The sequence below is a fragment of the Gopherus evgoodei genome, chromosome 6 (genome assembly GCF_007399415.2).
Source record: "Gopherus evgoodei ecotype Sinaloan lineage chromosome 6, rGopEvg1_v1.p, whole genome shotgun sequence".
NCBI classification, from domain to species: Eukaryota; Metazoa; Chordata; order Testudines; family Testudinidae; genus Gopherus; species Gopherus evgoodei.
The window spans coordinates 112,253,340-112,280,250 of record NC_044327.1 but is presented as its reverse complement, the minus strand read 5'-3'; the positions used below and the strand labels follow the sequence as shown (position 1 = coordinate 112,280,250).

At 41.9% G+C, this 26,911-nt stretch overlaps 1 protein-coding gene across 2 annotated transcripts; it reads right to left on the bottom strand.

The window, feature by feature from the left end:
• Nucleotides 1-1,862: 1,862 nt before the first annotated feature.
• On the bottom strand, nucleotides 1,863-26,356 carry C1QTNF3 (C1q and TNF related 3). Of its 2 annotated transcripts, none has more exons than XM_030566795.1 (6): nucleotides 25,929-26,356; nucleotides 19,803-19,914; nucleotides 13,998-14,152; nucleotides 9,926-10,055; nucleotides 8,032-8,131; nucleotides 1,863-4,359 (listed from the first exon to the last, which is right to left on the bottom strand). In XM_030566795.1, the coding sequence occupies exons 1-6, from the start codon at nucleotides 26,220-26,222 to the stop codon at nucleotides 4,200-4,202; spliced, it is 951 nt and encodes a 316-aa protein (XP_030422655.1). In that variant the 5' UTR covers nucleotides 26,223-26,356; the 3' UTR covers nucleotides 1,863-4,199. The 2 variants fall into 2 exon arrangements, with proteins under 2 accessions (XP_030422655.1, XP_030422657.1); XM_030566797.1 differs by having other exon boundaries at nucleotides 26,139-26,356.
• Between the last annotated feature and the right edge of the window lie 555 nt (nucleotides 26,357-26,911).

Here is a 26,911-nt window from a genome sequence, read left to right as displayed (position 1 = left end):
GTAGAGTAGATTTGGCACAGTGGTTAAATGTTGAAAAGATGCATTTAAGATTAATAGCCATTTTTGAAAATTGAAAGTTTCTCCACAAGCAGGAGGGAGTGTGCATAATCTCCTCCAAGACTCACCAAGAAATTGCCCTTCTTCAAAACAGTCACCTTCACTCAATTGTTCTTATTGAGACTGAGTCTAAAAGTTGTCCTCACTTCAAATCTCTCATTGTTCTCTGTGGGAGTAAGGCCGCAGGGTGCCCTTAGCAAAGATGGCCACTTTCAATCGATGTGTATCCACCAATCCCCTCCCCTGCCCCATGCAACCTAGAAGCAAAAAAACTTACTGGGAGGAGTAAATTAATGGAGGTGATGCCCATTTTTGGAAAGGGCAGCCTGAGGGCTAAGTTCGATTGAGGATAATGGAAGCTGGCAGCCATTTTGAAAGAGAGGACAGTTCTTCATGAGTTTCTCAGAAGAACCATATTATTCTTCAGCTTCTGCTGAAGAAGAATTGTAGGTATGAACAATAACGGGAAGAATTACCTTTCATGCTAAATATTTAGGTAAAAATCTACCCATTGTACTAGGTTCACTCAAGATTCAACTCTGCCAATTTTTGTGTGGATAGATAATGCCTGAGCTAAGATCATGTTGGAGGAGGGTGGGAATTTTACGCCAATTGCTAAATTTAAGGATCTGATTTAAAATTAATTTATAAATTAACAAATTTACTTTTAAATGGTCAAAAAATCCACTCAACAGTCAAGAAATATGTGCTGTAATTTTGGCGAGGATACAGCTGAGGAAACTAGTCTTTCATTAATGACTTGGATAATCGAGTGGATAATATATTTATAAAATTTGCAGATGACACCAAGCTGGAAGGCGATGCAAGCACTGAATATCATTTGGAAAAGCTGACTAGGTGGTAATACTGAGAAAAAGGGCCTGCGGGTTATACTGAATCACACGTTGAATATGAGCCAACAATGTGATGCAGTTGTCGAAAAGATTAATATCATTCTGGGAGTATTAACTGAAGTGTCATATGTAAGACATGGGAGGTAACTGTCCTGTTCTACTTGGCACTGATGGGGAATCAGCTGGAGTATTGTATCCAGTTTTGGGCATCACACTTTAAGAAAGGTGTGGGCTAAATAGAGAGAGTCCACAGGAGTGCAACCAAAATGATCAAAGTTTTAGAAAACTTGTCTTATGAGAAATGGTTAAAAAAAATAGACGTTTCCTTTAGAGAAAAGAAGACTGAGAGAGGCCTGATAACAGATAACACTAATGAAAGTGATCAGTTAAGGTGAGTTAAACTATTTCCTCATGTTTATTCCCCCGTTCCCCCATACTGTTCCTCACACCTTCCTGTCAAAACTGCTGCAAATGGACCATTTTGATTACCACTACAAAAAGTTTTTCTCTCTCCTGCTGGTAATAGCTCACCTTAACTGATCACTCTTGTTACAGTGTGTATGGTAACACCCATTGTTTCATTTTCTCTGTATATATCTAAATCTATCTATCTATCTATATCTCTTTCGTCTGTATTTTCCACTGCATGCATCCAGTGAAGTGGGCTGTAGCCCACAAAAGCTTATGCCCAAATAAATGGGTTAATGTCTAAGGTGCCACAAATATTCCCATTCTTTTTGATGTAAAGGAGTATCACACCCATAGTTTTAAACCTATTTTGCATTCACTTTGCACAGGTGTATACAACTGTACAGAATGCAGGGTAATGGAGAATCAGGCGTTGGGTATTTAAATTTGTCTTGACCCTTAACACTGCCTTTGGGCAGTCCACAAGTTAAATGAATGCTTAGGAGAATGTACTGAGAATATACGTTATCTCCTGAAGGTTAATGTACTTAGGCTGTTTTCATGTAACATAGTAAATATAGATATAAATAATCCATTATAATTTTGTGACTATTAGCCTTTATTAGGTAAATGTGTGTATAACAAAGTAAGCAAATGTTCTTAACACAACCAGAAATGGAATTTTCAACAAACACAAAGGATTTTCATCCCAATAGAGTTAATGGATGTAGCCATATATCACATGTGCCTAATATACTTATTCCAAAAGAATAAGATTAACATGATTTTGTGATATGATTTTTTTAAATTTTAAGGCATGCCAAAACAGTACCAAAATACTATCTTAAAATAACATGGTTTTAGATTCTGAAAACTCTTCTTGGTACAACACTGCACTAAATACACAGACAAAACCTAAAGTTATTAGATGTTAATTAATTAAAATCCATATTTTATCACTGATGCACAAAAATAAAAATCATGACGACCTTATTGTTCAAGTATGAAAATATTTTCCCATTTTTAAAAGGTAATTTACATAGACTAGGAATGAGTACAAGGTGATTTAAATATAGAAGTCAGATTTTAAATTCATTAATCTATTGTACTGGTATAGGTAATCACTATCCTATTCTAAGAAATATTGCTAGGATTCAGAATTTACACTCATGCTAATCCCACCTGCTTGCTATATATTAGTGGCACCTTACATCTATTGCAAATCACCAGTTAAGATGCTTACCCTTTCATCAATGTGGGAGAAGAGCTGGAACATGCAGAAAAACTATGTATTTAGACATCATTATTACGTTAGCCAGTTTGGAACTGCTAGTAAGTTTTAAAATAAAAGTTAAGGGTAACACAGGATTTCAGGTAATGCAAACTTGAAGAACGGAGGACAAATGTTAATGTTTGTGAAGACTGTGGAATAACAAAAATGGCCAGAGCCAGGCTTAGTGTGGCCAGGTCTAGTGAACCAGCTAAAGTTTCAATTTATCAGCTAAATACTGTACTAGTGTAGCTACTTGTTTGCCATACCGCAATGTCTTTCCTGAAATACTGGATCCTTGAGGCATAACTTCCAGAAAAGACTGTGAGGAAAATGGTAAGTAAACCTGAGGGTATTAAAATGTACATCCTTTTAAGAGCTCCATGAGATACCTGCTTCTCCAGCTCATGGTGCATTCCAAACATCTCTGGCAATATGCCCCGTCCTGAAATCTAGTACCCTGCTGTACCAGGTTTCACAGATTAGAAGGCCAGAAAGGACCATTATGATCATTTAGGAGTTCTCAGTCTTTTTCTCTCTGAGGGTCTCCCCAGCATGCTACAAAAACTCCACAGTCCACCTGTGCCACAACAGCTGTTTTTCTGCATATAAAAGCCAGGGCTGACATTAGGGGGTATCAAGTAGGGCAACTGCCTGAGGCCACACACCACAGCGGACCCCATGAAGCTAAGTTGCTCGGGCTTCGCTTCAGCCCTGGGTGGTGAGTCTTAGGGCCCTGGGCTTCAGCCCTGCACAGCACAGCTTCAACTTTCTGTCCTGGGCCCTAGTGAGTCTAATGCTGGCCCTGCTTGGCAGATGCCCAGAAACCTGCTCTTGGCCCCACATGGGGCCCTGGCTGGACCCCTGGTTGAGAACTGCTGATCTAGTCTTACCTCCTGCATAACATAGGCCAAAGAACCTCTGCCTTGAGCTGCTCTTAAGCTAAGAAATCCAACCATTGCATTTTTTTCCTGAAGCAGGTAAATTCATACTAGAAATCTATACTAAAGTCACCAAGATCATCTTAAAAAGGTTCAAGAGGGTGGGGCAATCACCTGAATCCCTAAATACCTTTTTTTTTCACATTTTTTCTATTTGTAAAAGTTTTTCTATAACCTATTCCTCTAAATCCCCTATCACCTGAAGCTGAGCCAACTCAGTTATTCACAGCCAGTTTCCATGGAGGACTGAATAAATGAATGAATAAAGGACTATGAAGTAAGGATTGTACAGTTCCTGACGTACTGAACTAAATCTATCTATACACCAAATGTGGGTCAAACTGCCCAAACTACTTTCTAAATCATTTCTGTAAAACCTTTTCTCCCTTTTTTCCATTTTTTTTTATTGGGGGGGTGTTTTGTTTTTTGGCTCCCCCAATAGAAACATGTAACGGTCCATTAGGTGCAACTCAGGTGACAATGTACCTTCAGAGAAATAGCATCTATGTCATTTACCCAATGTGTTCAACACCTCTGAGACATGAATACTAACACAATGCATCAGGATAAGCTTTCCTGATCCTACCATGTTAAAACGTTATGCCACAGACCAGGAAAAAAAACAAAACAGCTTGAAAAAAAAGCTGCCTAAAAGTGCACTTTTTTTTTTTACTTTGTTTCAAAAAGAAGAAACCCAGCAAAGGTGGAGAAACGCTGATGATCTCCATGGAGTGCTCCGTTCCCCATTCGCAGCCAAACTTCATCTCCCTTGGCAAGTTTTAGCACTGCACTGTTTCCTGATGTGTCAGCTTTTCCTTTTGATTCATAGCTAAAAATGAATATTTTACAAAGAGTTAAGCTTTTCTTTTGTCAACAATGGTCAAGTAAGTCACCTAAAAGAAAATGCTAAGCCTAAAAAACACATTGTTTTGCTCAGTGTATTATGTTTTAAATTGTAAATCAAGGCAGGGTTGACAGGCAGGTGTTGAGTCAGACAGAAGACGTTTATTCAATTGTCTCCCAGTTGGCTATGTAAATTAGGCACTGTAGGCCAATGTCATGAAAGCCAAATCTAAACACAGAGTAAACAGGGAAAAGGGGAGGTACTAGCATTTGTCTTGGGGGGCAGGGGGAGAAATGAACCTTGAAGAATATAAATAGAATGCAGTGTGACATTTTGGCACCCATTCACTAAGGAAAGCCTGGAAAGAGAAGAGAAGGTTCATGAGTGCTTGGATCCTGGTTTGACTGAAAACCAGCTAGTTCTGCAAAAGACTAATCCAGGAGTAGGCAACCTATGGCACGCGTGCCAAAGGCAGCACACAAACTGATTTTCAGTGGCACTCACACTGCCAGGGTCCTGGCCACCGGTCCATGGGGCTCTGCATTTTAATTTAATTTTAAATGAAGCCTCTCAAACATATTAAAAACCTTATTTACTTTACATACAACAATAGTTTAGTTATGTATTATAGACTTATAGAAAGAGATCTAAAAACATTCAAATGTATTACTGGCACGCGAAACCTTAAATTAGAGTGAATAAACGAAGACGAGGCACACCACTTCTGAAAGGTTGCCAACCCCTGGACTAATCCTTGGAGGAAAATTACTTCATTACATTGGACAGATAGCTAGTGGTAAGTGGAGACCCAGGTTTACATTTTATGTTTTTTTTTTATAGGTAACCATCTCTGTTTGTATTATCTTCACTCACTCTCTGTTAAATCTTAGCCTTTGATAATAAACTTATGACAATAAATAATTTATTGCTTTCACTATAAGTATGTCTCAGCGCTGTTATGTTATACTGAAGCAGATCCTCAGTTGAATTAAACTGGTGGGTGCACTGTTCCTTTGGGGACAGCTTACCTGGTAATTTCTGTGAATGTCCTATGGTTAAAGGGGTGGCTACAAGGGAAAGAGGGCTCAGGGATTGAGGTGCACTTATTGTTAACCTGCAAGACAATGTAAGGGCTGGCAGAGCCCCAAGGAGATTGTTTGGGTGGCTAACAATCCGGCAGTGTCTGGGAGCTGACATTCAGTTCAGCACAAGAAAATCTTCTTCTAACTGGAGGCAGAGGGGTAATAAGGTGACTCACAACCCTGGGTACGCTTGGGAAGCATCACAAATGGATCCCCAGATTTCTCACATATCCAGGGCCGGCGCTACCATTTAGGCAGCCTAAGCAATCGCCTACGGCGCCAGTATTATTGAGGGGGCGGCTTTTGCCGGGGGGGGCGGCAGGCGGCTCCAGTTGACCTGCCGCTGGCATGCCTGCGGAGGATCCGCTGGTCCGCGGCTCTGGTGGAGCTGCAGCAGTCAGGCCTGCGGACAGTCGGCTGCTCCCGCGGCTCCGGTGGAACTGCTGCAGTCAGGCCTGCGGACAGTCGGCTGCTCCCGCGGCTCCGGTGGAACTGCTGCAGTCAGGCCTGCGGACGGTCGGCTGCTGGCGCAGCTCCTGTGGACCGCCTGCAGGCATGCCTGCGGCAGCTCCACCACACCCACGGACCAATGGACCCTCTGCAGGAATGACTGCGGCAGCTCCACCGGAGCTGTGGGATCAGCGCAGGGGGCGGCGAAATGGCCGTGCGCCTAGGGAGCGAGAAACCCTAGCGCCAGTCCTGCACATATCCAGCTATCTACAAATTCTGAACCATATGATGAACAAGTGACTGAGCTCAAAGTCTGTTCTTTTGGATTTAGCCAAGGGCTTACGATTCCCAGTCGCATGAGTCAAATAAAAACTTCAAAATCTGATTAGTTGAGATAAATGCTCTGCAATGTGTGACAGGACACGATTAACAGCATCCTGGTCACTGAGGTTGGTGCAGAGTCAATTAATCAGTTTCTGCTGAGGATTACTGACCCTGGGGTGGCAATTGTCAGGTTAATGAGGCAACTGACTCAGTAATTGGGAGGATATAAGAGGAGGAAGCTCAGAGGGTGAGGCTGGGCTAAGGAGAAAAAGCTGCATGGAAGTCTCCTCCTGCTATAAGTCTGCAATATGCTCTGTTATACTTTGCAAGGGAAGAACAAATACACAGATGCTGAAAGGGTAACAAGCTGGTGTGTGTCTGTGGTTAAGAGCCCAAGAAAGAGGCCAGGCAATGTGGCACACCAGGTAGTGACCGAGCCACCCTGTGACACAATGACATCATGTGCAGCACTTAGCCTTCTTACTAATCCATAGCACTGTAGCTGAAACTTCATCTCTCTTTAGTGTGACTTGCTTTATTGTAACATTCAGTAAGGCTGTCATTTAGATGGGCTGTGCTATACATGCATCAGACTCAACTGGTGATGAATATTGTTATTTTTATCTGTTACCATTAGATCAAAATCCCAGATCAAAACTGTGACCATTTGGAGAATCTATGTACAATGTATAAATTCTGGCTGTGGAATTCACCATTTGCAGATAGGGACTGTAGCAGTCTCTGCCAGACCAGGGACAACAGTCAGACATTAAATCTTCGTGGTTGCCTATTCTGGTGGAAATGCCTTGAACAAAGGGCTTGGCTGAAGCAGGAAAGTACCCCTCAGCAGAATAAAGAAACCAGGTGTTTGTAGGTGACATATAAACATGAGGCCTCAGAGAGACATATAGAAAGCTTGGGGCAGGAGAGAGGAGCATGCTTTTGTACCTGGAGTATGCTGTTTAAATAAGAGACCAGCCAAAGTGAGAGAAAACTAACTGACCCATATTGAGGAAAAGGATCCTGAAGAGAATCCGTGAGCTTCTGAAGGAGGATCCTAGTACAGCAAAGGACTCCACTAAGGCCAAAGAATTCTCCACAATTGGTGAGGCCTCCCCTGAGGCAGGGAGATGAGTACAGATGTGCTTGCTTCCCCTATCCTGCATACTGCTAAGTAAAGAGTATTGGTGTTTAGAATCCTGTGTGAAGTCTGCGTGTGTGTGTTTGCTTTTGCTATGGTGTGCCCCTGAAGAGTTAAACTGTAAACCCAAAGCACCCACATGGCTGCCCTTCTGAAAGTGGGTGTGCTACATGAAGCCTGAAGGGTCACCACTGATCCCAAGAGTTAGGCAGTTGGACTTTGGGGATTCTGCTCTCAGAGGGGGTGCTAAACAGAGGAACTGCACCCCAAGAATTCGCCTAGACTCCCCCAGGAAGGGGCACTGCCTGGACTCTGTTCAGACTCAAGAGGCTTAAAGTACTAGGGGCCCAGTGAGGCGGATTCCAAACAACAGCCTGGGGAGTGTCCAGCCAAAGAGGAACTCTACCAGGGCTCTGTGTATGTGACAAAATCACTAGCCCCTTCCCCAATGGTGGGGAAATTCTAACCAAGGCTGAATTTTAGTCTCAGGCACATCTCTAGTAATGACACACAACTAGGAATCTAGGAAGGCAAACGTTCCACAGGCAGTTTCTTTCTGATGTGTTTCATACTACCACATTCCCTCCAAAATGTGTAGTAAGAACCAACATCCATGCAAATCTGTCTAGCATGGTGAAGAGCACACATCTCTCAACTTACCTATATAAACTGAAAACTGTATTTCCATTGTGCATGAGGTACACGTACACTTCCTCCACATCCTCATGTTTCATCATGCTGAAGGTGAAGAAATACACCCCTGAAAAAGATATCATGAGCAATATGCATGTGTGTTTTACATAGGTAGGTGCTAGGGTACATTCCGCAGACGGGTTTGTTGGTTAAAAACAGGAGGAGATTTTGCCAGACCCAGGCCTCAGTGAAGTCACTGGGAGTTTTCCCTTTGACTTTAGCCAGACCTAGATTTGATTCAGTCACCTGATTCTCCACTGAGCACAGGGGATCACTGACGTCAAGTTCCAAATAAATATATTTACTTAAAAATGGCAAAGCCTTCCCTCCCAGACTGAGAAGGAAATGACTAAAACATCCAGTCCAATGACCTCCCCCATTCCCTTCTCTTTCCTGCTTCCTTGCTCCTATCAACTCATTGCTTTCCCCTCTTAACACAGTCTCCACAACATATATTTTAAAAAATGTAGACACACATGACACATGGCACTAATCACCCTGATCACTTTGTTTGTATATTGTGTCCCTTTCGCTCACCCTTTGTCTTCTTTAGATGTTAGCTCTTCAGGGCCAGGATTGTATCTTTTGCTGTATTGGAAAGTATCTAGCTACATTGTGAGTGCTATTTTGATATAAATAACAAAACACAATAATAAACGACAGGGCCTGGAAAATAAAGTACTGTACTTTAGAGACTATGGTCCCAATCCTGCTGTGAGTTCTGTCTGGGCAGAGCTCTCAGCCTGGGCAGAGATTGCTGCAGAATCCTGGGCCTGACATGGAAAAGTTAGCCATGATTTCCATGTGTCAGTGTGGGTGGTAAATTCCATGTGTATACTGTCCTGCAGAGTGAATTTTGTTTTCACTCATCAATCTGAAGGAAGTGGCAAAATGACCCAAAGTAATTTCAAATTCTTCATCATACCTTCGTTAGAAATAATTCCTGACTCACAATCATCAGTTAATATTCATTCCCATATTCTTGCGATTTGCACATGTGATTTCCTTCCACTCGCAAGGGAGGCAGGTATCTACAGGAACCCACTATGACTGACATCACTGTATGGTTGTAGATAAGAAGTTCAGGATTAAGGATCTGATCCTGCAAACACTTAAGTTGGTGCATAACTTCGCTCACATGACTAGCTCCATTAACCTCTAGGGGACACTGTTATGAGTAAAGTTACACATGTGCGTAAGCGTCTGTAGGATCAGAGCGAAAACAGGTCCAGAGGGCTGGATTCTCATGTACGTTACAGCCACTTTTTGCAGCTCTGGCTGTGTAAAGGAGTTTACAATGAGTGGAAATGTGATTTGTGCCCACTTTAAAGTATAGTTAAAGCAGTACAGCTTGTGTATGTAGACCAGGCTACAGTGCAAATGAGAACCAGGCACAGAGAGCAAATTATGTGCTTATTCTTAAAAATCGTCCCTCTAGAGCAGGGGTGTCGCACCTTCCCAGGACAGTGTGCTAGAATTTGCACTGTCACCTCCCATGCTCTACTTGTTCTGTAGATAAAAGGACATCTCCAGTCTCTACGGCGATAAATTTTCCCCCGTGTATAAACTCCAAAGTCATGTTTTAAAAACTCACCTCAAAGATTTGAACCACAATGAAGACAGATAACAGTTGCTTCTATTTGAAAAATTACTACTTAAAGTTCCCTCAGCTTTGTCTTGAACTCCTAACTTCCCCAAACTGAGGCAAAGCCAAGAGTACTTGAAGTTAAATTCTAGTCCTAGTGAAGTCAATAGCTAAACTTCCTTTAATTTTAATGGGACCAGATCTTTCTTTTAATCAACATCTGACTGACACTTTTTCAGACAGAAATTTACACTACTTTGCTTTATAAATACTCACCATTCACTGGGGCACCAAATCTACCAGTCATAACATCAAAGAAGTTTCCAACATTGGTTTCAACACTACTGAAGATTATCCCACTGTTCTGATTGCTGAAATGGGTTGCCATAGAAGCCATGAATGCAATCTATAAAAATATACGTCTGATTTAACTAGTGGTTAATGAGCAGGAAAAGGATGAATATAAAAACACGATCTACAGGCTTTTTTCTGACATGTGCAGTATATTTATTTTCCTCACAGAGATGTTCTTTTAGGGTCTAATCCAACTGCCGTTAAACCCCAGTAACAAAACTCCTATTGAATCAAATTGCAGGAGGACTAGGCTCCTTAACTTCAATGGAACTATTCATGTGTGTGTATATAAAGTTAAGCACACCATATGGGTAAATGTTTGCAGGTTAAGGCCTTAGTTTTCGATTTCACTTTTACTTTAAAAGCTTAGAGTGATATGATAGAAAAGTTATAACGTAATATATGGTATTTTAGCATAAACATGATAACATTGGCTTGCATAGGTTCCTCAAATCCATTTAATTCAGGTACTGCTTTTAACTCAACGTTAGCTGTAAATAAGGCTCAGTAAACCCCATACATATTATTGTGTTTTTCCAGCTACCAATCAGAAATGACTTAAGCAATTCTGAGGCCATGTGATTAGGGCCTTTCAAGCTGTACTGTCCAAGGTTCAACATTCTTCATCCTCTGCCACCTGCTCCAGCTTCATTTGCCATGCTAGCTCAGGCTGCCTGGATGAACATCATGGGATGAAACTAAGAAAAGGGGAAATTTAGATTGAGAAACTTCTTGACAGAGAGATATATTAGGCTGTGGAAGAATGTTTTAAGGGAAGTGGTGGATGTCCCCTCATTTGGGACATTTCAAACTACGCTGGACAAGATACTAGAAAATGACTATTTTGCCTAGGCAGGGAAATGTGCCCTCTCTTAGTTTCTGTGATCTCAAGGCAGCTTGGGACAGCGGACAGGGCATAGGACTGAGGGTCAGGAGACGTGGGTCCTAGAAGGCCACAAACTTGCTAGGCAAAACACTTAACTTCTGTGAAGTGCTTTGAGACATATAGATAAGCGCTAAGTATTTATTATTAGCATTAAGTCTCATAGGAAAGGCTGTTTTCATGAGAACCAGAAAAAAGAACCCTTCAGAATCAAAGAATCAAAATCACAGGAGTAGGTTCAGATCCAGTGACTGAAATCCTAAGCCCACACCAGAAATTCAAAGAAGTTCAGTTTGAGCTGAATTCCCTTTTCCCACATGCATTTGATAGATGGGAAAGCTGGTAAAAGTGAACTCAGCTAAGTTAATGTGTTGATGTGAAGTAGTTACAGAGTGATATTTTATGCAATGGATTAATTTTTGTCCAAATGCCATTTGAAATTCTAATCAACTCTAATCTGTTCTCCTGGAGCTAACCAGAAAAGTAAAGAATAATGCCTTTCATCCACCTTGTCTCGTTTCAATATAGCAGATCAGAAATAGATTCATTCTCTTTTTAAATAGTCCTGGTTTTAAAAGCTTTATACATGGGAACATTTTCCCCTTCTCTCCCTACCCCTCCAACATTCCGAAGCATAATCTAGTTTTAGAAACTATAGGCTATATTGGGCTGATGCTTTTTAAGCAAAACAATTTGTTACAAGCAATGGGGAAATTCTACTTAAAAACTGATGGCATGATATTCAGTTATTCAGCAATGTTTTCAATTACCACCAGAACATATATATTGGTAACAGTTCTGATAGCTAACTTCAAAGTTAGAAAATTACCCAGAAGGAAAATAATTGTAAGAAGGATGTTTTTCAAATCATTCTACCATAAAATTCCTCCCAGCTAATGATCTTTATAAGCATTCTCCAGCTATTTTGCTGTATTATAAATGCCAATTAGTTTTGGAAACATTTTCAAGCTGCATTTTATTCAGTATAAGAACTCTATTTTGATGCAACATTATGACTGAGAATTTAATTACAGGAAATTAAAAAGTTATTGCCACCACACTGCACATATGTAGCAATTTGTACTGGTGTATTTGCTGTTCATTTTCATTTCTTTTATGCATATGCAAAAACGTAACTGAGTTATGGTTGTGGTGGAACCATAACTTTGAATTAAAGATGGGACCAGATTACAAAATTTGGGTCTGTAAACTCAAACTACTTTTCCTCCCCCAGAAGTTAAGGAATGTTTGCGTCTAGGTTCCTTTTGTATATTCTACTTAGTCCCTTCAGTGGTGCACCAGGCTGGTGCTGGCCACGCTGCAGGAAACAGTGCTGGTGATACTGGATCTTATAGATGATGGATGCCCTTAAGGCACTTGGGCCCAGATTTTTAAAGGAATTTTGGCATTGGTCCTCTGAGCACTGCAAGGCTGAGGTGATTTAGACGGCTATGTCCAATTTTCAAAAATGACTTAATTACTTATGCCCCCAAGGCCCATTGACTTTCAGCAAGACTTAGGGCTTGTTTAGATGGTCAGTTAGTGTGCAGCAAGCTGAGGTGTAAATCTACAGTGACTAGCATGCCATCCACTATGTGTGTGGACTCTGCTACTGCACTCTAAAAGTTTCCTAGTGCATTTTGATCTACTCCAGGAGTAGATCAGCATGCCTAAAGAACTTTTAGTGTGCAGCAGCAGAGTCCACACAGTTAGTGCAGGGCATGGTGGTCCATTGTTTACCCCTCAACTTGTCACGTACCACTTCTTCATATACACAAGCCCTCAAGTTCCTAACAGGGGTGGCTCTAGACATTTCGTCGCCCAAAGCAGGGCGGCATGCTGCGGGGGGGCTCTGCCGGTCGCCGGGAGGGCAGCAGGTGGCTCTGATGGACCTACCACAGGCGTGCCTGCGGAGGGTCCACTGGTTCCGCGGTCCACTGGTCCCGTGGCTTTGGTGGACCTCCCGCGGGCATGCCTGTGGGAGGTCCACTGGAGCCACGGGACCAGCAGACCCTTTGCAGGCATGCCTGTGGGAGGTCCACCGGAGCCGTGGGACCAGCAGACCCTCTGCAGGCATGCCTGCGGGAGGTCCACCAGTGCCATCTACCGCCCTCCCGGCAGCCGGCAAAGCACCCCGCGTGGCATGCCGCCCTAAGCACGCGCTTGGCGTGTTGGGGCCTGGAGCCGCCCCTGGCTCCTAAGGCACTTTTGAAAATTAACTTAGCACTCTAAGGGTATGGCAGCACTGGAAACTTCAAAGCACTGTCGCGGGAACACTCCCTAGGCAGTGCTTTGAAGTGCGAACGTGGTCCCAACGCTCCTGATAATCCACCTCCACCAGGGAGTGCGGCTCCCAGCGCTCGGAGCTTGTTTACACTAGCGCTTTAAAGCGCTCAGACTTGCTGTGCTCAGGGGGTTGATTTTTCACCCCTCTGAGCCAGCAAGTTACAGCGCTATGAAATGTAAGTGTAGACAAGCCCTAAGTCACGTAGGGCCAAATTTTAGGACTATTTAGGTGCCTAAAGATGCCAATAGGTGCTTAGTGGGATTTTCAGAAATGCCTAGATGCTTTTGATAATCCCATTAGAATCATAACTGCATCTTTAGGCCTTTAAATATCTGTCCCTTATGCCTTGAAACACTGACTGGAGTAGCCACCTAAATAACTGTAAAAGTCTGGACCCTGGTGCCTCTTGTTTTGGTTGTTTTTTTTTAACATGAACCAGAAAGTGCACCAATATGTATTTGTTGCATGTTAATAAAAATGTGATTGTGTCATTTACTGTTCTTTTAGCATGTGCAGATTACCTGAAAACTGGCAATAAACAGGTATTCCAGTTGGAGGGGTTTATCCTCTGTCCAAAATGCATATCTCTGTTTGATTTTTACAATAAAGATAGATCATGACCTGGCAACACTTTTTCAGGATGACTCTGGCAATACTTGCAGGACAGGTTTCTCAATAATGACAAATAGAGTGTATATCACACCATACTTCTTGTTGTTCAGTTACAAGTGGGCTTGATCTATAACTGTATTGTGGTCATTGGGTACTGTCTTTGAGAGGGGAATGAAAGCTATACTGTAAAACACATGCTAAAGACTTTGTACCTGAAGCTCCGGTGGAATCCCAGGGTAACCCTTCTCTCCTTTTGGTCCGTGGTGACCACGGTCTCCCCTTGGTCCCAGATCCCCTTTGTCTCCTTTGTCACCTTTGGCTCCTTCATTGCCAGGTGCTCCATTATTTCCATTGTTCCCATGATTTCCTTTAAACAATCAAAGCTTTCTGGTCAGTTCAAATAATCTCTCTGTCTCACAAATCATATCTGTGACAAGGTGCTTCCCTTCCCACCCCAGCTCTATAACAAAACCTCTTTTCAGCATAATAAGTTTAGATACCACGTTTAGATACCAAGGAATAAAAAATGGCTATGGGGCTAACCTGGTGGATATAAGAGATTTTAGGATTTTGGGGGAGGACTTGAAAAAAGGAAGTGCAAATACCTTTAAGGAATAAGGATCCTGTGACCTAGGTGCCGGTGTATGAAATGCAGACTTCTCAGGCCGTTGCTTGATTTTAGTGCTAGCTCTTAATAGTAGAGGACCTGGGGACTGCTAGGGAACAGAGTGTTGCAGGGCTTTCAAAAGTAAAGGTGGTTTGGTAGTTAAGTCCACTGAACAGTTTGGATTTGTTTGGATTTTCCCTTTGAATAAAGACTCGCTGTTTGAACGGCTGTGTTCTTCCTCAAAGTAACCCCAAAAAGCAGCTTAATAGCCTTCTAATGCATCTGCACAATTAAAAGTGATTTGGGCAAAGAATTAGATGATCTTCGGGGAGTTTTTCACAGGCCAGCTAATGCAGCCAATTCTGTCTATGTTTCAGTCTATGGTTCACTAGTTAGGTTTGAAAAAGCTGCTTACGTTACTGTAGATAAGTGTAGGAAAAGGCCAAGGATCCAAGATGAAACTCCGCTGATTTAATTTCAAAATGATAACAGTCCCCGTTACATAGACAGTAACTGCTATTTGTAATAATATCCTACACTTCCCAATATTTACTTGAGAAATTGCTAGTTTACTGAGCAACCATCTATGGCAACTGACAAGAAAGCAAGACAAAAGCACCGTATCTGTAGATGAACGCTTTTCACAAAGCAATCACTCTATATCTGACCTCACCGTCCTCATCCTAAAAGGAAACCTGCTCTCACAATTGGGACATGGGCAATCTAACGTAATGGTCAGAGCAGGAGTCAGGCCAGATCACACACCAGGAGGTCAGAGTCCAAGACAGGCCAGAGAGCAAAACCGACAGTCCGGAGGCAGGCAGAGGCAGGTTACCTGGAAGTCAGCGGCAGGCAATGGGAGCAGGTATTGCTGGGGAAGCAGATGTAGGCAGAGGAAACCTAGGTTCATGGAGAACTTCCTGTTCCTATCATTGGCTTAAATAGAATAGCAACAAGAAGAAAGTCAAGGAAAGTGTGGGCCCCTTATTGAATGAGGGAGGCAACCTAGCTTTTTCCACATCCTCTATCACTAATGTACTCAATGCTTTCTTTGTACTTAATGCTTTCTTTGCCTCTGTCTTCATGAACTGGTCAGCTCCCAGACTACTGCACTGGGAAACACAGCATGGGGAGGAGGTGACCAGCCCTCTGTGGAGAAAGAAGTGGTTCAGGACTATTTAGAGAAGCTGGATGAGCACAAGTCCATGGGGCCAGATGTGCTGCATCCAAGGGCCCTAAAGGAGTTGGCAGATGTGATTGCAGAGCCGTTGGCCATTATCTTTGAAAACTCATGGTGATCGAGAGAGGTCCCAGATGACTGGAAAAAGGCTAATGTAGTGCCCATCTTTAAAAAAGGAAAGGAGGAGGATCTGGAGAACTACAGGCCAGTCAGCCTCACCTCAGTCCCTGGAAAAATCATGGAGCAGGTCCTCAAGCAATCAATTCTGAAGCACTTAGAGCAGAGGAAAGTGATCAGGAATAGTCAACATGGATTCACCAATGGCAAGTCATGCCTGATTAACCTAATTGCCTACTATGACAAGACAACTGGCTCTGTAGATGAAGGGAAAGCAGTGGACATGTTATTCCTTGACTTTAGCAAAGCTTTTGATCCAGTCTCCCACAGTATTCTTGCCAGCAAGTTAAAGCAGTATGGATTGGATTAATGGACTATAAGGTGGATAGAAAGCTGGGTAGATCATCAGGCTCAGCGGGTAGTGATCAATGGCTCAATATCTACTTGGCAGCTGGTTTCAAGTGGAGTGCCCCAAGGGTCGGTCCTGAGGCTGATTTTGTTCAATATCTTCAATAATGATCTGGAGGATGGTGTGCACTGCATCCTCAGCAAGTTTGCAGATGACACTAAACTGGAGTGGTAGATATGCTGGAGGGTAGGGATAGGATACAGAGGGGCCTAGACAAATCAGAAGATTGAGCCAAAAGAAATGTGATGAGGTTCAACAAGGACAAGTGCAGAGTCCTGCACTTAGGACAGAAGAATCCCACACACTGTTACAGACTAGGGACCGAATGGCTAGGCAGCAGTTCTGCAGAAAAGGACCTAGGGGTTACAGTGGACGAGAAACTGGGTATGAATCAGTATGCCCTTGTTGCCAAGAAGGCTAACAGCATTTTGGGCTGTATAAGTAGGGGCATTGCCAGCAGATCGAGGGATGTGATCACTCCCCTTCCAACCCTGATAGTCTATGATTCTATGAACCAGTCAAGACCTACATGTGTTCCACTAATCAGATCCCAGGACTGGAGTCCTCTGTCTGAGTTCATCTTCTATTCTGGCACCTGTTAGTACATTGCTGGCTGGCAGGTTGGAACTTACTAGCTTCTGAGAACCCTGTAGACCAGCATTCATGACCCCTGCACACCACCTTCAAATGATGAGCCTGGGAACTTAAATTCATAATTGTGCTAGCTACTAAAAATCATGGGATGAATTTATGGTTTATTATAATAATCTATAACTCATTAAACCACCACCCCTTTTCCCTCTCCTCCTCCTCCTCCCAACCCCAACTACTTAGGCTAAACAATCTGTTCCACCTTGTATTTAGCTGTGACACTCTGAGTCCCTTTCCCAGACCTGAAGAAGAGCTCTGTGTGGCTTTAGTGCTTGTCTCTCACCAACATAAGTTGGTCCTGTAAAAGATATAGCCTCATCCACCTTGTCTCCCTTATAGTCTGGGATGAACACGGCTACAACAACACTGCATGTAGCATTACCCTTTAACATCAGTAAGATACTTATATGGCCCCACTGCTGTAGTACAGAGGTCCCCAAACAATGGGACCCACCCCCTTAGGGGGGAATGGAGGAATGTCCGGGGTGTACGGTAGCTCCCACATCAGCTCCCATGCGGGACAGGGAGGGAGTACCACCCACCCCCTCCCCGTCAAAAGCTCTGCTCTGGTCCCACTCCCAGCCACATCCCTGGCTCCCAGCCTTGCACCGGGCCCTGTCCCCAGCCCCGCCCCAGTCTCCAGCCTTAGCCACTGGCTGCAGCTCTGTTCCCAGACAGGGACTGAGGCTGGGGGTGAGGCCAGGAGCGGAGCTGCACAAGGCCCCGGGCCTGGCTGCTGGACCCCACCACAGCCCAGCTGCAGCTCTGCTCCCACCCTCACCCCCAGCCTCGGCCCTTGACCATGGCCCCACTCCTGGCCCCAAACCCACCCCCAGCTGCAGCCCCAACCTCAGTCCCCTTAACCCTGTCTGTGTCTTCCCAGGCTCTCCCAAGACACAGTCTCACTCCCTGCCCTGGCTGGGAGGTGCAAGACCCTCAAAAGTTTGGAAACCACTGCTGTAGTATCTGAGTGAATCATAATCTTTAGTATAATTATCCTCATGACACCTCTGTGAGGCAGGGAAGTATTAATATCCCCATTCTACATCTGGAGAACTAAAACACAGAATAGCTAAGTGATGTGCCCAAAGGAAGCCTGATGGAACAGAGACTGGAATCTAGTTATTCCAAGTCCCACTATAACACCCAAACAACTGGACTGTCCTTTTCCAATGAATGTAACTAATTTATGCATCTTATAAAAAAATCTCTGTGCTTGTAGTTCTGTGATAACAGTGGATAAGGCTGTGTGAAACACCAGCACAGATACAGTGACTCCAGTTAGGATCACATAGGATGTGTTGTCAGTCAACACCGAGTCTGACCCTATAGAGCAGGGTTGAGCAACCTTTCAGAAGTGCTGTGCCGAGTCTTCATTTATTCCCTCTTATTTAAGGTTTCACGTGCCAGTAATACATTTTAACATTTTTAGAAGGTCTCTTTCTATAAGTCTATAATGTATAACTAAACTATTGTTGTATGTAAAGTAAATAAGGTTTTTAAAATGTTTAAGAAGCTTCATTGAAAATTAAATTAAAATGCAGAGCCCCCCAGACCAGTGGCCAGGACCCGGGCAGTGTGAGTGCCACTGAAAATCAGCTCGCGTGCAGCCTTTGGCATGTGTGGCATAGGTTGCCAATACCCTGCTATAGAGTCTTCTTTTAGTTATATAGGTCCAACCCCCACAGGAGCCAAATAGATTCTGTGCTAATATCATGCAAGGACATTGATCTAGCTGGTGTGATTGTAAATCAGCACTGAAATTGGCCAAGCTATAGTTTCACATTGGACGAGGGCATAAATAGGTCTATATTGCAAAATACAATCCTATGTATTTGCAGTATACTGACTTGGGGTCAGTGGGGCGGGGGAGAGGGGTATAATGCAAAACATTGTACCATCTTCTAAGCTGCCAAATATTTATGACTTTACTTTCCCTAAATACAAAGTTATGTTTTTGTGTGAAAAGCCTCACCATGACAGTTCCCCTATGTCTGTAGAGTTATACAGTATTTATGTAGAGTAAAGGGTTGATGGATGATTCACATAATAAATCTTATTTACAACAGGCTAATGCCAACAAATTTCAAAGTAACATGTTATTTTTTACATTTTTGCCAGCCAAAGCTGCTTATTTAAACACTTTATATAACACACACCTCACCATTACTGGAAACTCCTACCACCAGCATATCAACAGTCTGTTTAAAGAAATATTTAATAGGGATACCAGAACCAGAGTTACTATCAGCAATGTGTAGAAAGAGGCAGAAAGAATGAAAGTAGTGAATGAATAAGTAAAAAGAAAAAAGCCAGGCTGTTGAGGCAAGCTACCCAGACTGTGACACAATCCTATATGTACCACAATTGTGTTATAAATCATCTTAATGAAGATAATTGCTAAAGCAAACCTAAACCCGCTGTCTGATCACCTTTTCACCTTCCATATATCTCCCTCTCTTTTCCTACCCACACACATAAAACACTGGACCAAATTCTGCTCATTACTAGAGTGCTGTGTTTTTCTATGCCCAAGAGAATTCATATGCTGGCTGTCAAACTGGTTTTTATTTGACATAAAAAAAGACAAGAAAGAAAGAACAAAAGTGAGTTTTCCATGGGGGAATAAAGTGTAAGTGTGTCTCCTCTGTAAATGTTTGCAGCACATCTAGGGAAGAAAAGGCTCCTGTCTTGGAAATTTACAAATCATCATTTGCAAAACAAAGAAAACAAAAGCAATATCCATCATAGGGCACATCCCCTTAATTTCAGAGGAAGTGTCACTCAGATAACAAAGAGCAGAATTTGGCCTACGAGCAATAAGAAACACATCACTTTCATTAATGATGGATCCACTAATTTTATTAGCAATTGGTTTTGATTAGATTGGAACATAAAACCTGACTCCAAATCCCCACACAGCTTATGGAAAAGTTTGGATCTGGATCCAAATCCATATCCAAGCTCAGTTGCTTGCTTGGGCCAATCTCTGGTTTTCACACTCACAATCTGCAGTCAGACTGATCAGAAATCCATCTGAGTGACACTTTTACCTGGCATCCCAGCAGGCCCTGGAGGTCCCGGTGGCCCTTGATAGCCTCGAAATCCAAACTCTCCACGGCAGCAACTACTGCAGTCTGGATGTTGAGGTCCACTTGGAGAGGGCTGAGTGCAAAAACATAGGTTTTAAATTAACCATTCATAGAGTGTATTTGCTATACATATATCTGCATCCTGGTAGCAGGGTCTCCACTATAGCCCCCTGCTTGTACATGCTCACAAGCTTTCTGAACATTTCTCCTTTGAGACGGATATCTTCCATGCCTGGTCTCTCTCTAAAGAGGTTGGTTTTGAATTTTTTTCAGTTGTTCTTGAGTTATAACATCATTTTTCTATCAGTTTCCCCACTTGAAAAAATATTCTTAAATAAATAAGATCAAGTAACTAAAAAGTGGTAGAACTTTTAAACTTGGTCTCCAATCATGTATTTTGCTGTATGCAGGCAAACTACAATTCCTGCATGAATACTCAGATTTACGTGGCTCTCGGTGCAGGAATGCTAGCCTGTATGCAAAGAACTGCAGAATCAGGGCCTTAGTCTTCAATGTGGAGAACTGACTTTGCTAAATCTGAAGCAATATGAGGCTGGATTTTCAAAACTGTGTGCATATGTGCAAACTCGAATTCCTGCACGAAAAGTGGATGTGCCTGGATAAATAAGGGGTTGCAAGTATGTGAGTCAGGCATTTCCAAGAGTACGCAGGCTCATCTGAAAATCTAAACCTCAAATGGAAAAACACATTTGGGGCATTTTGTTATACTGTGTGTGTGTGTGTCATGATGGAAATCTTGCACTCATTAGATGAATAACATATTGTGTAATGATGTATCAGTAAAGATATACTTAGCATGAATTATATGCAGCAACATTTATTGTATAAGAAAATTTGATAACACTGTATATTTTTATAGTGCTTTTCATCCCAAAGGAATTCCAGTTTATTTTATGCATACACAAGTGGCTTCACATTCACAGAAGTAGATTTCATAACTGCAAAGAGTTCTCATATAAATATTCATATTGATTCAGTAAAATTACAAAGATTGTGATGAGTTCATTGAAGGTTACCTCCTCCTTTTTCTTTCTGGAAAATAAGACCTAAACCCACAATCTGCAACTTGAAAGAATAGCAGCCTTGGAAAAAAGAAGCCCAAATCCACTAATAATTGGTGGACTTGGCAACCCACTCACGTCAGGTTCTTCAATAAGTGACTTTGAAAATCACATAATTCCCCAACCACCTGCAGAAAAAGCTGGCAATTCCCATTGTCATTTGACACTGATGTTCCAAATAGAGCAAAACTCATTTGTAATCTCAACACACTAACCTCTCTGCTAGTCTATCAGAATTTTTTTTTTAAATAGCTTCAAACAGACTACTCCTATATTGGAAAAATAATGAATGTGCAATGAGGTAACGTAAAGAAATTCCATCCTGTTACTGAAGTGACAAATGACACAAATTTGGTTCAGTTGACTTATGTCACCAGAATCCTTAGTTTTTCCTATATGGCTGGTTGGTTATTAATTCTCTTCTTGTCAATACTTAGATGGGAGAGCGTAAAGAATTTTTTAAAAGGTACTTTAGGAAGTGATTCTTTGGTAGGTGAAACTCTTCTCTCTGACCCAGTTCAGAATCAACCCTTAGCATTGAGCCAGGGGGCAGGCAAGATGCTGTCTGACCCACGAATCTGAAGATCTTCTGACACTAGAAATCATTGAGGATTCTATGGCCTTTTTTATAAGACTAGCTGTGTTAGAGCCAGTATCTGAAATTCAAGTTGAATGACTACAGTCTGTTTACCTAAATTCTCTTCAGTTTCAGCTGGAGATGGTATTTTTCACTTCCTGTCAACAACAGTTATGTGTAAGTGTGCAGTGTTGAACTTCTGCTATGGCCATGCAAGAGGTGGTTCCAGTTCAGTACTGCAAAAGGTGGTTTCTCTATAGATAAATATAACTTCCTGAGCCATTTGGAATTATGGCTGTTTGTTTTCCTGGTTCTAGTCCACAAACCGCTGAGTCATTGGCTAACTCATATCATTTTAATCAATAGGATTAAAATATTCAAAATACCTGAGAAGGACAAGGCAGGGTAGAAAAGAGGATAAAGAGAGCAAGGTTAGAGGAAAAAAAGGGGCTGGTGTGACTAACTTCTGTCACATTTTCAGCACTCCATGAGTGCCTCGTGTCTTAGGACAGAAGTAGAGAGAAGAAGCTGAGAGGAAAGGAATAGAGAGAGAATTGTGGTATACTGAAAACTGTTAAAATGGCAAGCAGTTGCTTTAAATTTGAGATGGGAGTTAGGGGGGTTCCTGATGCTGCTTGCAGCCTCGGGGCTCTGTAGGGAAGTGTGCAATCTGGGCCTAGCTTTAAGAGAGATAGTAGATTGCTGATATCCTCATGCAACATAATTATCTCTCAGAGAATTCAACAGGACATTACATTTAAAGTGGGCCAAACCCTGCTATGCTGACTTAAAAGTTGTCCTGTTGACTTCAGTGGAGTACTTGGGCAAGTTCTGACCTAAGATTTGTCCTATTAGACTTAAAAATCTTTTGACATAGGAATGAAAAATCTGTTAATATTCAAGCCCCCAAAACAAAGAATTTTCAGGTTAGGTTTTCTTAATCTGAGGAAACACAGATCTCTGTGTAAATGAATATGTTTTAAAGTAAAAATCTGGGGATATGAGACAAATGTGAATGATGAATAAAGCTACTTTCTCTAACCCTAGAAATGGGATCTGAAGATTCATTGAGACCCATTTGTCAAAGTCCTTATAAATTCTATTGCATGGCAAACCTGTGGAATTTTTTCCTAAAATTAAATTCAGTAGCTTGTGAAAATCACCTGTCACACAGATTTCCAGGGACAGACAAGAGAATGAAGATATTTGCTAGATCTCTGAACATTATACGCCTGAGTTTTCTTAGATTGACAGCTAGGAAATCTATCAGTTTAGAAGGCAGCTAAATAGTCAATAAAATTCCTCTAATTTAACCTGTGGACCAATTATAACTGGAGATACAGACCTTTTCCCATTTCTTTCTGGCTTTCGTTAAGGTTTTATTTTACTCTATCCAAAACAAGAAGTTAAATAAATACCTGCCACCATGGGTTCTGTTCTGAATAAGAAGGGGGACAAACTGGTGTACCTGGGTGGGGCAGGGACAACTTTCACCTGGCTCCCTCTTGTAGCCAGAGGTGTTTCTGCAGCACCCTCCATCTGTCCCCTCTCTTAAGAGTGCTTTGGGAGCCCCATATAGTCTTTTTCAGGATAATCATCAGCTCTGAAAATGGGTCAGCAGCCCAAAGTAATTCAGGATAGTCGTCAGTGTCCAAAACACAATATCCATCATAGCAACCCCATAGCTTGTACCCAAATCCAATGCTCCTGCCGATTATGGAGCTTTTATTCTTTCCAGCAGAAGCTTAGCCTCCTGGGTCTGCCTTCCTTCCTCTGTCAGCACACGTCCTGTTCTGAGAGGGAAGGTGGCATATATATGCCTCTCCTTCTGAGAGCTCTTCCTGATTGGCAGGAGGGAGGGGAGCCCCGCCACACCCTGTGCAGCAGGGCTCCTGGTGCCAAGCCCTTAAAGTAAGTGTCTTGGGATCTTTCCAATCCACTGCTAATTCCCCAGGACCACCTCCTCTCCTCCGATTTTGGCTGGTTCCTGAGCTGTGTTCATACCCCCATCACTAGGATGGGGTCTTCTGCCCCTTGTTAGGCTTAAAGGGCCAGCACACCCCATTATAAAAGGGCATGGACGTCCTTCCGGCTCCTTCTAGATTCACCTCATCTGGCAAAATAAACTAAATAAATAAACAACCAAAAACACAAGCAAAAAGCCAGTATGTCGAGGTGCACTCCAATTATATCAAGTAGCAACAGAAAGAAGATTGTATCTATATCTGTTCCATACATACTGTCAGCTACAGGGCTTGAGGAAATCATGCTACGCAGCTCGTATGTTATCAGCAGTGTGGAAAATTCGGCATAGGGAGGGGCTTGCCTATTCTCTTTAGCCCCTCTTTGTCACCTCACAAGTTCTTTAGACATCTGGGGGGGTGAATTCTCCTGGCATTGTCATTGAATGAAACAGCTGGACACATAGGGGGCATTCTAGGGGCAAGACATCTGCAATGCATATGCAGCTACAGGGATTCTCAGCTGTTGCAGGTGGCAAAGCAGCTCAAAGGAAAACAGTTGCTGGCTGCTCTGCTTTCTACTGAGGGTCATACTGATCCTTGGAGCAGCCCAAAATTGGGTGAACCCAAAAGCAGCTTGTGCCTCTCCACCTGAGAATGCATAGTCTCTAGGGATGGAAAAGACATGTTAAATCAGCCATTCTATGCTGAATTTCCCCTATTGTACGTTTTCTAGTCTTTGATCTAGTTTTAAGTGAGCCAAGAATTGGGATTGCATCATTGCCCATGAGAGATTATTTTCCAGACACAGGAATGGTGGACGTGAACGACCTGCAGACAAGTCCACTGTGTGCCAATTGGCTGAGTCCCTCTTGCTTAATAATTAGTTCCATTACTGTAAATGTAAAGATCATCTAAATACATGATGCCAAATAATATCCTTGGATATACATGCAGCCCCAATGACGTCAATGGTATTATATGTCAGAGGGCTGAACTGGGCCTTTTTTGTTAAGTATAACAAATTTGTATTAAATTATATATTACTAAAAATAAATTAAAAGTCAATTCTTAAAGCACAGGCCACTAGCTCTTGAGCTAAAGGAGAACCTTCTTTAATTATTAGCAGGATAGGGTCTATGGTATACAGTTGCGTAGTATTCCATCAATAGCAAGAAGTGAAACACACAAACACTAGCTGGCTCATTATAATATACCCCCATTGATTATACTGTTTATGTATGGAAGTTCAATTTAATGTTCTGTAACAAAGGACGTTTATATGCTGTTCTGTATAACCATTTAACTGTAGGAAATGTCGTTACTGTATTTTGAATTTATTGTCATGTTTTGCCATATCTCAATCTCTTTCAGTTCCTTGACCCCATCTCAATTACCTAAAATCAAAACTCATTTCTACTTGTCACGAAACAATTACTATCCATCCCACTTCTGCCTCCTTCTACTTTTGGAAATTCAGAATCCAGCGTTGAGATTGAAAAAAACAATAGTCAACTGAAATGTAAAGACTCAATGATTTGCATTCAGTAGGGGAAATAAAACTTTCATTTTGTTACTGACTATAAAACATAGTAGACCACAAAACCTCCAGCCCAGAGCAGATGTAAAACTTTCCATTTTGTTTACTGCTCAATAAAACTTCATCTTGTCCCCTTTAATGTTTTTCCTTTTTTTAAAAAAAAAAAAATCTGGATTGCAGCATTTTACATATGACCAGGTGAGGTAACTTTCCCTTTGCTCGGAGGTAATGACTAGACTATATAAAATGCTATGTAAAATGCATAAGAGATTCCTAATAAAAAGCAAACTCTACAGTCAATTTAAGAAGCATTAATTCCAGTTCTTTTTTTCCCACTAAAAAGGGCAGCAAATACACAATAGTATGTTATATCATACCTACTTATTTCTCAAATGCAGTATTACTGCCAGGATTTAAAAACAAAACAAAGTCCACCTTAGAGGCTATCCATTGCAAATATTTGCTAGTGCTTTAAATGAATTTTCTCAAGCTCAAAAGGATAATTTTTTTCTATACATACATTTCAAGTAAACTGGGATTTTTTTTCTCCCAGCTGAACAGTATCCTTCAGAATATCATCTGTTAACCAATTTCATAATTTCTCTTCACATGCAAACAATGTCCTAAATAGATTATAAAATCTTAGTCTGCTAGAAAAAATATTCTGCAATAATTGAGAAACAGTATCTCACCATATCTGGTTGCATAGAATCAAAGTTTCACCAGAACAGTGGGCTGCTGGCTGTGTTCTCACTGCCCCCACCCCACTGCTTGCTCTACCGATTCATTAAAAGATTCTGTGAAGCAACCCAGTAGCATACAGACCAATAAGCAGCATTACTAAACCTCTTTACTTAAATGTATCATTTCATAATCTTAGAAAAAATCCGATTTCAAAGTTGTTCTTAGAAGATTAATTCAGAGTACCTGGACTCTGTCTGAGGTAGTCTGTGCTACATCATCTACCTCTGGTCTCTGGGCTTTTTGGTCTGTAGAAGTGCTATTATCATCATCAATAGTCGACTCTATAAGTTGACTCCGCTGTCTCAAAATTTCCCTGCTGCTGGAACCTTTATGGCCAGTCTGGTGGTGACTTTGCAATACTTTGGTCACTGCTTTATTAGATCTTCTGCTCACCTCCATGTATTCATCTTGACACAGGCAAAATGGAATTAAAAACAAAGCCAGCAGATGCCAGGTGATGAAATCCTTCACTCCCATGTTACTCAAAATAACAACTTCTCAAGAGTCCGGAAAATGTCTTTTAGAAGGAGAAGCCCGCTTACTGCATCAGTAGTTATGTGGTCCTTTCCACTATTTCCACTGTTAAGCTTGGCACTTAGACCAGTACCAAGTTTTATACGTTTGTCCGCAATAAATAAAACCATGAAAATGCCAAAGTGACAGGATCCTTCATCCAAAATCAGTCATGCCTCCTTAAACAAACCAAGCATTATTCACCACAACGAAAATTGATTTGTATGCTGGAAATGGCCACTACATGTAACGGACTCCTGTGGTTTCTATTTGGGGGCATTTAAAAATGTGACACTCTGGGGGACGGGGATGGGCATGTTTTCATTTAAGTGTGAAGAAATGTGATGGAAAGGGAGAACATGTGGCTAATGGTTTCTATTGCTTGATTAGACATGGACAGGCTATGAATTCACACTCTGAAATATCTTTCGAACACAGTCATCTTCTTTATTTGCCAGGAAACTCACATACATGACTGCGTCAGCTCAGTCAGAAAAACCATCCAAGAGCAATTAGGAAACCAAAGTACAAGAGAGCCTTTTGCACACGATTCAACATGATGACTATTTCTGAATATACTTTTCATTCACTAATAAAAGAAAAAGAAAACGTCCTATGTCAGTTCACCAACAGTGGAAAGCGACTGGGTAAAC

Coding starts and splice junctions, on each gene's coding strand:
- C1QTNF3 (XM_030566795.1), bottom strand. CDS start 26,222: ATGGGAGTGAAGGATTTCATCACCTGGCATCTGCTGGCTTTGTTTTTA. Junction 19,915..25,928: donor CTACCTCAGACAGAGTCCAG/GTACTCTGAATT, acceptor TTTTGCACTCAG/CCCTCTCCAAGTGGACCTCA. Junction 14,153..19,802: donor AGGGCCTGCTGGGATGCCAG/GTAAAAGTGTCA, acceptor GATTGTTTAAAG/GAAATCATGGGAACAATGGA.